This window comes from Carettochelys insculpta, chromosome 4, assembly GCF_033958435.1.
Source record: "Carettochelys insculpta isolate YL-2023 chromosome 4, ASM3395843v1, whole genome shotgun sequence".
Taxonomy (NCBI): Eukaryota; Metazoa; Chordata; order Testudines; family Carettochelyidae; genus Carettochelys; species Carettochelys insculpta.
In genome coordinates this window covers 26,511,030-26,523,149 of record NC_134140.1, presented here as the reverse complement: position 1 = coordinate 26,523,149, position 12,120 = coordinate 26,511,030, and the positions used below count along the sequence as shown (strand labels likewise).

General features: G+C 41.7%; 2 protein-coding genes across 2 annotated transcripts in view; both read right to left on the bottom strand.

The window, feature by feature from the left end:
- Window positions 1-12,120, bottom strand: part of TMEM128 (transmembrane protein 128) — a 55,493-nt gene that overhangs the window by 5,913 nt on the left and 37,460 nt on the right. The gene's annotated exons all lie outside the window — the stretch shown is intronic.
- LOC142012246 (proton channel OTOP1-like) overlaps window positions 1-12,120 on the bottom strand; it is a 28,040-nt gene that overhangs the window by 6,974 nt on the left and 8,946 nt on the right. The window contains exons 3-4 of the mRNA XM_074992094.1: window positions 8,125-8,183; window positions 4,139-4,269 (exon numbers count right to left, since the gene is read on the bottom strand). Coding sequence (XP_074848195.1) covers window positions 4,139-4,269; window positions 8,125-8,183 — 190 coding nt within the window. The remainder of the gene's footprint in view (window positions 1-4,138; window positions 4,270-8,124; window positions 8,184-12,120) is intronic.

Genomic DNA, 12,120 nt, shown 5'->3' with positions numbered 1-12,120 from the left:
CAGACTCAGTCTTGGTAGGATAACAAAGGAGAAACTAATAATTACTTTTACTTTGCATTGTCTTTATTTGTAATATATAAACTTACATATGGGACAAATTTTTAAAACAGGTCACAACCACAGTGTCCTTAGACTTTCTGAAAGTTTTTGATAAGGGCCCTCACCAGTGTTCCCCCTAATTTTTTTCCAACTGTTGGTGGAATAAATTTTGTTATGTGCACCAGGAGATGTACAGATGTGCACCAGGAGGTGAAACACATGAGGCTGTGGAGGCTGTGGGCTCTGCTAATCTGCAGAGCAGCAACTGAATCTTTCCAACTACTCAGCTCACAGGGAACACTGTCCCTCACCAGAGGCAGTTAAAGAAACCAACCGTGGGATAAGAACGAAAAGTCCTCCTCACAGATCAGTAACCAGTTACAAGATAACAGAAAAGGTTAAGAATAAGTGGACAATTTTCATGATGAGGAGAACTAAGTAGCAGCATCTCCCCACCACTATAAGGATCAGTACAGGCACCTGTGCTGTACAACATAAAAGTGGTTATACTGGGTTAGACCATCGGTCCAGCTTTCCCAGTATGCTGTCTTTTGATAGCGGCCAGTGCCAGATGCTTCAAAGGGGATTGAACAAAAACAGGCTCCTTTATTGAGCGATTCACTCCCTGTCATCCAGTCCCAGCTTCTAAAATCAGGTGTTCAGGGATACTCAAAGCACAGGGTTGTAATATCCCTGACCATTTTGACTAATGGTCATTGATCTACCTAGCTTTCATGAATTTATACTTATACATTTGACCTTCGCAACATCATCTGGCAACTAATTCCATGTGTTGAGTGTCCATCATGTGACAAAGTACTACACTTCATGACTAGTCTACATTAGACCTTACAGTCAACTGCAGGTATACCTTTCTAGCTACGGTAATTGCGTAGCTAGAATTGACATCTGCAGTTGACTGTAAGGTCTGTCTTCACTGAGGGAAGTTAACAGGAGCATTTCTCCCATTGATCTCCCTTATTCCTCATGAGAGCAAGCATACAGGCATACCCCAGAGAGATCAATTTTGCATGTCTTTACCAGACACACAAAATCTAACTCCAAGAGATTGACACTTTGACCCAGTAAGCGTAGACATAGGACAGTTCTGCTAGACAGTTCCTTAGACTAAAAAGAATAGCCCAGGCACAGTAATTTCCCTCACATTCTCTTCAGAGAAGAATGCAAATTATTTATTTATTTTCTCTGCAACAACCTTGTCTTCTCTGAGAGCTCCTTTAGCATCTCAATTGTCCTGTGGCCCTGCTGATCGCGGGGCAGACTTTCTGCTTCTGATATGCCAGAAAGATGTTTTTCAGTTGTTTTATCTTTTGCTAGTTACTCTGAAGTATTTTTTTTAGTCTAGCTAATTACACTTTTAAATTCTGGCAAGATGGATGTATGCTTCTTTCTATTATCCTCAGTAGATTTTGACTTCTAATTTTTAAAACATGTCTATTTCTAACCACATCTGTTACCCCAGTAAGCTGTGACAGCACTTTTTGGTCCTCTTACTGTCTTTGTTTGTCTGTTTTTATTTGGGATATGCATTTAGTTTGAGCCTCTATCGTGTTTTTTTTTAAAAAAGCTTCCAGGCAGCTTACACATATTTCATGGTTACAGCTATTCTTTTTAATTTCCATTTAAATATCTTCCTCAATTTTATGAAAGTCCCCATTTTGAAGTTGTGTGACTACCGTGATGGGCTTCTTTGGTACTTCCCTCCTACAAGAATGTTAAATTTCATATATTCATACAACATCTAGAATATGGTTTCCCAAACTGGGGGGCATGTCCCCCTGGGGGGGCATGAAGAAATTCCAGGGGGGGTGCGAGGCAACTCAATTCCCCTATCATTCCCCCCTACCCTTTGTTTCTGGCTCTTAGCCCCTGCCGCTTTACGTGAGTGACCTGGCACAGATGCTATAAAAATCAGGCAGCCAGCAAAGACCCATGTGCAAAGGTGAGTGAATGCAGGTTTCGGGGCGGGGGGAAGGATGGGGTTAGATGGGGGACTGGGGATCCCTGGCTCAGGTAAGGGGGATGGGGTAAGAGTGGAGTCTAGTGATGCCTGGTTTTATGGGAAAGGAGGGGCTCAGACGGACGGCTCGTGGGGCTCAGGTGGCCAGCCAGCTTGCAGGACTCACGGGGCTTGGATGGCTGGCCCCGGCATCACAGGGCTCAGGCAGTTTAGGCAGGCGGGTGGCTGGCCCCAGCAACATACAGCTTGGGCTGACAGGTGGGTGGCCGGCCTGGGCAGCATGGGGCTTGGGTGGGCGGCTTGGGCGGCTGGCCTGTGGCTGGGGTGGGCAGCTGACCTCAGTGGCTGGCAGGCCGGTGACTGGCCTCAGCAGTGCAGGGCTCAGGTGGGCAGCTCTGGCAGCACAGGTCTGAGGTGGGTGGGCAGGCGGCTGGTATGGGCAGCTCTGGTGGCTGGCATTGGGCTCAGGCACCTGGGCAACTAGGACTGCACCAGGCACCCGCAAGGGACCAAGAAAAACTAGTTGTGCTTATTTTTAATTTTAAATAACATTTTATATCAAAACAAAAAGCAGTCAAGTAGCACTTTAACGACTAGCAAAATGGTTTATTAGGTGAGCTTTCGTGGGACAGACCCACTTCTTCAGACCATAGCCAGACCAGAACAGACTCAATATTTAAGAAATATTTAAGAAATATTGAGTCTGTTCTGGTCTGGCTATGGTCTGAAGAAGTGGGTCTGTCCCACAAAAGCTCACCTAATAAACCATTTTGCTAGTCTTTAAAGTGCTATTTGACTGCTTTTTGTTTTGATAGTGTACAGACTAGCACGGCTTCCTCTTTGTTACTATTTTATATCAAGTTTTTGTGTTTATTTTAACTTACTAATTGATTTTTTTTTGTTAAAAGGGGGGTTGGATGATAGTAAAGAAGAGGTGGGGGTGTGAGGATCCCAACTATACATACATAATAATGGGACCTAAACTGGCTGTTACCACTCAAGAAAGAGCTTTTTGAGTCATCGATATCTTTCTGCAGTAGCAGTCAAAAAAGTAACACAATGTTGAGACCCCATTATGAAAGGGATAAATAATAAAAATATCTAAAACACAAATATCATAATGCCGGAATATAAATCCATGGTATTCCTACATACAGAGTGGATGCGCGCAACTCTGGTTATCCCATCTCAAATAAAATATTTTAGAACTGGAAAAGGTACAGGGAAGGGCAACATAAACATAGTGCTCCCTAAACCTCAAATTGCCAGAAGCTGGGTTTGGACAAGAAGGATCATTTAAATTGCCTTTTTCATTTCCGCTGTGAAGTATCTGGCATTGACCAGTGTCCGAAAGCAGGATACTGGGTTTCGTGTGGATTACCTTTTTCATCATATGCAATTCTATATCCTCTGAGGCAACAATGGTCATTGATCACATAGGAAAGTAATACAATAGACCCTCCGAGTTAAGGACACCTCAGAAATAGATGGTCTGTAACTCTGAAATGTTGATAACTTTGCAAAAAACTTCATTAACTTCAGCCGCTGGAGGGGGCTGGGGCTGCAGCCTCGGTGGTCAGGGGTGTTGTAGCTCTGGGAAGGGTTTCTGACCCTTGGAACCATAGAGTAGAAACCCCAAGCCATTAGTGCCATGGCTGCAGCAGTAAGTCCAAAACTTTGGTGTTTATATCTTTGGGGTTATATTGTATTAAGAATATTTCAAATGTAATTTAGCTGTTTCTAAATGCAATTTATCAGATAAATGCAGATAAAATCAAATTAAAAAATAGGAGGAGAGTAAGAAACCTGCTCTATTCTGGCCACTGGCATGGTACAACTGGAAAAAAAATATCTCTGAACTACATAGCTAACTACTGGCTCTGCATCAGGACCATTATTATGTATGGCATGACACTTGCAATATCATATTTATAATGACCATGCATTATAGCATCTGAAGAAGTGAGTTAACTCACGAAAGCTCATGCTCTAAACTTTTCTGTTAGTCTATAAGGTGCCACAGGACCCTTCGTTGCTCTACAGATCCAGACTAACACGGCTACCCCTCTGATGCATTATAGCAGAACTCCCAAAGGCATATCAACTCCTCTTGCTTACCTATTGTTATGTTTTCAAACCCAAGTGTGATTAGCCTTTCCTTGTGTTCATTGAGTTGGTGTTTTGATTCTGTCAGCACCCCATTTGTCCACAGGAGTAAATTTGTAAACACGGAATGGATCACCCCAAACCTAGAAAATGGATCGGTTATTCATACAATCTGTCCTAAAAAGAAGGCATCTTTTTTTATTGGATACGTTTGACACTATTTTGGTCCTCAATGGTGATAAAACAAATCCTGACAGTCCCCTTACAACATGTTTCATAGTGAAAAAGATTAGTTAGGTGGGTCTTTTAGAACGTTTTAAAAAGATAGCGGTTTAATCTATTAAATTGTATAGTAAGTACTATGCTGCTCTTATTTGCTACAATCCCTTGTACAATGGCATTATTTTTATGATGGCATTATTGCCAAGAATGGCATGCCATTCTTTGGAAACAGTACATTATAGCAACTTCCTAGATGGTTTTATATGAAATGTTCACGTTTATGACAACAATTTACTAATCTAAACAGGGATTGGTTTATGTTAATAGATCTTACTGGTCCCTCTTCTCCTACACAAGTACTTTAAAACTTTCTGCACCTCTTCATCACACCTGCTGTAGTCATCCATTCCTTACAGGGATTTCCCTGCCTTCTCCAGATCCCACTCCTTTCATTTTCATCTGCTGAACAAGATTTCATGGTTGAAATTGTCAAAACCACATAGGAGATTAGCTGCACAATTCCAAATAAAATACATGGGAGGCTTTAAAATGTCAGTCCCAGAATGTGAGCCATCTGAAAACTGGAGTAAGAGAAAGATATCTGAAGTAAGAAATGGGATAACGGATCAAACCATAACAGTGAGTCTTTTGCAAACTATGATGTTTTGATCCATTATTGTAGAATACTGTGAGGTTATGTTTTTTTGTTTTTTGAGTGAGACAGTCCTGGTCCCTCTATTTCTCACTGCTTACCCCAGAGTACTTTCTTCTGCTTAAGTTTCAAATCTGTTTGCATTCTCTGATCATGTCTTTTTCTCACCTTTGCATAAGTCCCTGATTCTGAGATAACTCACTGGATTTATGGGTGGGTTGCTCATTTCAGTAGTGTACACTGCAAGCCTTTAAAAATATACTAAAGAAATAGTACTTTACGTGATTAAACAGAATAGCATGCTTTAATGTCACACTGTATAACAGGTACTGCAGAGCACATAACAAAGGCTCCAGTGTGCTGCTGCAGTGAAGCCAATGATGGAAATAAAGAACTAGTATAACACAAGTGGTGTCAAGAACATTCCCATAGTTGTATGAACTGGCCTCAAATCCCAGTAATATCATGAGTTAGTGGTTGTGTGTGTGTGAGAATTTTCACAGTTGTGGTTCTGAAAAATCATAAAATGACTTTTTAATTCAGGACCTGACCTCAGGATCCTGCCTAAAAATGAAAGCCAAATCTGGACAGATATTTATTATTTATATAACAATAGCACTTAGAGTCAAGATTAGACCTCTCTGGCTTTGTATAAAAACAAAGAAAGAGAGAGAGTCCATGGCTGAAAGAACTTACAATTTAAATTGACTAAACATACAAAAGAAGATGAAAACAACTTGCCTAATGTCACACAGCAGGTCAGTGGCAAACCAGAAACAGAAACCAGTTCTCCTGGGTCCCTGTCTGTTGCCATATCTATTGGACTACATTGCCTCCCTTGCTCTAGAAGCTACATTGGATCATATCACATTGTTTCTCATTCTCACCTTTTCTATTTCACACCTCATAATTGTATAAGGTAGCTGAATAATATGCAAAGAGACTGGTTAAGTGTCACAGGGCTTGTCTACACTACCTCCCTACTTCGAAGGGAGGATGGTAAGTAGGGTGTTGGGGGTTAATTAATGAAGTGCTGTGGTGCATATGCAGCACTTCATTAAGCAAACTCCCCCCGCAGCAACTTCCAAGTGTTAAACTTTGAAGTGCCAGCTCACGCCCAGCTGTGGCTAACCAGCTGGTACTTTGAAGTGCTTGGGCAACTTCTAAGTCCCTTTACTCCTCAAAATTTTGTTTCAAGATGATCATTATGACATTTGTCAGGTATCACCGGGTAAATGTTTTGGCTTATATCTGTGGCACTTCATAATTATACAATACCATGGATGATGACAGTAGGAGGGGCATTATTGTTACTTGAGATCTGACATTTAAGGGTGAAGGGTCACTGAAATCAGTGATGTCAAATGAAGATTGGGCACAAAATTTTCAAACGTACCTATGAGAATTAGAATCTTATATCCTGTTGGAAGTCAGTACGACTTAGGTTTCTAAGGCACTTGGTTAGTTTTGAAATTTTTATTGCTGGCCATTAATGCACTGTAAATTTGCTTGATGTGTACTCTTCTCTCAATGGTGTTGCCTGTAACTTTTCTAGCTTTTTCAGTCATGGTTTATTTCGCTACTGCCTCGCTATTATTTTTTTTAGGAAGAAGGGTTCTTTCGAAGATGGGCATTAATCTCGAAAAAGCCGCGTCTGCAATGGTTTTCATCTTTCGAAAGAAGTTCTTTCAAAATAAAAATATGCAAATGAGGTGCCAGATATGTAAATCTGTGCCTCATTTGCATTTTTATTTCCCTCATTTGCATGCCTCTTTTGAAAGAGGATGCTAGTTTAGACATAGCCTGTGACTTGCCCAAAGTTACTCGGAAAGTTTATGGTAGAACAGAGAATTGAATCTAGGTGTTCCAAGTTCCATGCTAGTGAATGTAACCCTCTTTTTCAAGGCCATCTGAGTATAGTTATTGTTTCTGTCTAATGGGATAGATAAACCACAGTGAAAGTGCCAAGATCTGGCATTAGATGTGTGCATAAATCCCTTTGACTTCAATGGGAGCTATATTTGCACATCTTAGAGCACAATGTCCGACAGCATATTTGCACATTCATATCTGGTCCATACATGGTATTCATCCAGGTACAGGTGCTGGAGGAGAGCTGCAGCGCCCCTTGACTTGATTTGACTTGTGCTTTCCATTATATAGGCCATGTCTACACTAGCCCCAAACTTCGAAATGGCTGCGCAAATGGCCATTTCGAAGTTTACTAATGAAGCACTGAAATACTTATTCAGCGCTTCATTAGCATGCGGGCGGCCACAGCACTTTGAAATTGACGCGCCTCGCCGCCACGCAGCTTGTCCCGATGGGGCTCCTTTTCGAAAGGACCCCACCTACTTCGAAGTCCCCTTATTCCCATCTGCTCATGGGAATAAGGGGACTTCGGAGTAGGCGGGGTCCTTTTGAAAAGGAGCCCCGTCAGGACGAGCCGCATGGCTGCAAGGCGCGTCAATTTCGAAGTGCCGCAGCCGCCCGCATGCTAATGAAGCGCTGAATATGTATTTCAGCGCTTCATTAGTAAACTTCGAAATGTCCATTTGCGTGGCCATTTCGAAGTTTGGGGCTAGTGTAGACATGGCCTTACAGGGTTTACACTTTGGTTCAATGCCTCTCAGCATCTCCACTATAAAAATTGTTCCTGCCTCCATAACAATTTAAGATGCGATCAAATGTATGGCATTGAATGCAAGCTACTGTGTACAATGTCTGATGCCAATACTTTCAGACAGCTAAATAAATTGAACTTGAAACATACGGGTGATATTTCCTTACTCTGAGAAAGATACATATAGCTCCAAAAGATGAAAAGTTACGGTGCTAGAGCACTAATGTTATATGATTTAATTAGTGCAAAATCAAGCATATTCTTTGACTATTTTTGTTAAAATATAAATACTGTTTAAATGCAAAACTTCAATTAAAAATAATAATTCACCTATCTCACTTACTTCAGTAAATGGAATTGCACCCAATTACACAAACATAAGCAAAAGGAAAATCAGACTCCAAAAGTTTTCACTATTTTCATTTTATATGATAATGCAATATATTTTAAAACAAAACAATCACAAAGTAATGTTCTAGAGCTCAATTGTATTAATTTTACCTTTCAAGTGTTTTGAAAGACTGAATAATGTCCTTGGCATGACACCAAAGAAAATACACCTAAATGGAAATACAGATAAAATACAATCAGTTCATTTGGGTAAATATCACTAAATTTGTGAGTATCAACAATGAAAGGTGATATACATGAAAACACTGATGTTCAGGTTCTCTGCTGATATAAACTGGTGCTGACCTGTTTGCCCTCAGGCTCAGCTGATTTGAAATTATCCCTGGCCCTCTTTGCCATTCACCCAGAATTTGTCTGTCATTCAGAAATCTGAGGGTTGTCTATACTACCCTCCAGATTAACAGACAGTGATATATCTAGTTCAAGTTGATTTATCACATCTAGTATAGATGTGATAACTCAGCCATTGACTCAGTACTCCATGGAATGAGAAGTGCAGATGGAGTGGATGGGAGAGCATAAGCTGTCGAAGACACTACAGGAAGTAGATCTAATTACATTGACTTCAGCTACTTTATTCACATAGCAGAAGTTACCTAACTTAAATTGATGGCCCTCAGTAGTCTTAGCCAAGAATAACATTGCTCATATACACACACAGGATGGTGAAATGCTTTGCAGTGAAAACTGCATTTAAGTATGTCTCATCCAACAATATAACCCATACTTCGACCTTCTGTAGTTGGAGAGACTTTTATTTTTCATGTATTGGTGAAATGTGAAGGAAAGTTCCAGACTGACAGCACAGAAATATTGGCTGTGTCTACACGTGCCCCAAACTTCGAAATGGCCATGCAAATGTCCATTTCGAAGTTTACTAATGAAGCGCTGAAATGCATATTCAGCGCTTCATTAGCATGCGGGCGGCAGCCGCGCTTCGAAATTGACGCTCCTTGCCGCTGCGCGGCGCGTCCAGACGGGGCTCCTTTTCGAAAGCACGCCACCTACTTCGAAGTCCCCTTATTCCCGTGAGCTCATGGGAATAAGGGGACTTCGAAGTAGGCGGGGCCCTTTCGAAAAGGAGCCCCGTCTGGACGCGCCGCACGGCGGCAACGCGCGTCAATTTCGAAGCATCTCTGCCGCCCGCATGCTAATGAAGCGCTGAATATGCATTTCAGCGCTTCATTAGTAAACTTCGAAATGGCCATTTGCATGGCCATTTCGAAGTTTGGGGCACGTGTAGATGTAGCCATAAAGTCCTCTGTGCAAAAGACTGGTCTTGCAGCATTAGCTGTGCTGCCGTGAACATCTATCTTCTCTGAGAAGAACCCTTTGGTGGGTAAAGAGGTTCATACTGATTATCCGTACAGCAGTTTGTCTCTTAGCTGAGGCTGCCAACAAGGTTTCCAACTAATAAAGTGTTTTTATCTTTCAGACAACTTCCAGTTAGTAACCACTATTAATTTAAGTTATGGACAGTACAATTTCACTTGGTTTTATAGCCTGATTGAGGGAGATGAATCCCGTGCTCTGAGGAACTTTCAGTCTGAAATAGACAACAGTAAGACACGAGACAAGTTACAAGACAACGATTCAGATGAAGGATCATTGGGGAGGGGAACAAGGTAGGAAGAATTCCTGGAAGATGTGAGATTTTATACGTGCTGTGAAGGAGAATGCAGTAAGGGCTCCCCATGGACAAGAAATGGGAGACATCTCCATGAATAAAGTGGCAGCATGAGCAAAGGCATGAAGCTGACAGGAGGAATGGGAAAGGAGGAGGAAGAAGAGAATGAGAGGAATGTAGGGCATGAAAGTAATAAGTGAGATCAGACATGTAGGCAGCAGTGAGATTTATATAGGGCTAGGTGAGGCTGAGAATGTTGAGAATTATGAGGTAAGAGACAGGCCAAAAGAGTCTAGACTATTATTTGCCACAGACAGAAAACAGGAGAGATCAAGGTGCACCTGTGCCTGAGGTCCTGGCAATGGCAGGGAAACCAGTAACTGAGATATACTCAGATAACCTGGACAAGTGAACAGCATCCACATACTGCAGAAGAAGGCAAAATACCCCCCCAAGATGATTGCCAATCTGACTTGGGAGATAAGTCTTTCCCAGCTCCATAAATGGCTGGTGATCATGTGAAGCTAAGGACCCCAAGCATGTCACCAGTGCAGATACCTCACAGTCAATCAAGGAATTGAGCCAGGGAATGCTTAGTGCCACCTGACAGCTGTGGCCCACTGCCCCCAATGCCCAATCTCCAGCTGTGACAAGCAAGGAGATAAGAAACAAAACCAAAACAATTCAGGATAATTGAGCTGGTGAGGTGGGGTGGGGTGAAGAGAATCCCTTCCTGATCCCTGCAGATGGCTGGCTGACACCCTGAAGCTTGAGATTTTGGGAACATCAGACATAAACAGGGTGCCTCTACCATCACGAGCCACCCTGTCATACAGTCACCCTCATAACTTGTCCAGCCCTCTCAGATCTAATTACATTGTTTGCCCTCACAAGTCCTATTGGGAGGCAGTTCCAGAAGCATGCCCTCTTCTGAGTAGAGTGCTTCTTCTCATTTCCAACCTGGACTTCTTCATAGCCAGTATGTACCCATTTGTTCTTGCACCAATATTGTCCTTAAATAGCTCTTAGTCCATTCTACTGTTTACCCACTGATGTATTTGTAGAAAGCAATCATATACCTTCTCAGCCTTCTTTCTGCAAGGCTAAAAATGCCAGCCTCTCCCATCCTCCTCTCATAAGATTGGCCCTTCATTCCCCAGATCATTACAAGAACAGGAAACTGGACATACTGAATCGGAGCATTCATCTATCTAGACCAGTATTTTGCCTTCTAACAGCAGCCATAGCCAGATGTTTCAGAGAGAATGAACAGAACAGGGAAATTCATAGCAATGCTTCTCTACAATTGTTCTAACTTGTATTACTCTATCTTGAAGCTAGATGAGCAGAACTGTATCCAATATTCCAAAGCTGATTTTACCAGTGTATTGTACAATGACATTAATAATTCTCTATCTCTACTGGAATGTATCACCTAATGGAATCCTAGGATAATATATGTTTGGGTTTTTTTCCAATCACATCATGTTAATAATTCATAGTCATTCTATGATAGACCAACACAACCAGGTCTTTTTCCTTCTCCGTTTCTTCCAACTGATGAGCTCCTAGCTTAGGATCATTTATATATATAGGCTATAAGTGCATTTGTATTACTCTGTACACCAGTCATCCAGATCTTTTCCAATCCTCCTCTGTTGATGATGCCTCAAAATTTCATATCAGCAAATTTCATTAGCACATACATACTTTGTGTGCCAACATCATTAATAAAATTATTGAATTAGATTGGTCCTGAGACTTAACCTTGAGGAACACTACTAGTAACCTCCCTCTGATCCAACAATTCACCTTTCAGCAAAACACATTTGTTTTTGTGCTTTTATCCACCTTATAATTCACCGCCTTGTACTGATCCCCATCGCCTCTATTTCACTAATAATTTCCTGTGTAGTTTCAAATTAAATGCTTCACTGAAATCCAAGTACATTAGAGCTAATGCCTTTTCCTTATCTAAAAACGATTCTTTCTTCTCTGTAGAACCCTGGAAAACAATACTGCACGTCTGCTCTGTCCCAGTGGTCCCAGTGAAATGGAGTTCTGAGATGTACAAACACATTAGGTCAGTGGTGGGCAACCTGCAGCCCATGTCCATTTCAAGGAATTCAAAATTAGTGGACACCAGTGTTCCCTGTAAGCTGAGCATATAGACAGCCATCCAGGAGAGCTTCAGGTGCTGCTCAGCTGATTAACAGAGCACCCACAGACACCCACAGTGGGCAGCATGTGTTTCTATTGGTGGTGCACATCTATGCATGCCTTGGTGCACATAACAAAACTTATTCTGCACACTGATGGAAAAAATTAGCAGGAGCACTGGTGGACACTTTTGAAAACATGGACCTAAGCCTACGCAGCATTTCACTGGCAAAACTAAGAATTCTGATCTCCAGCCACCTAACCAAAAGATCACATATGCCCATCCATTCAGTGAAACA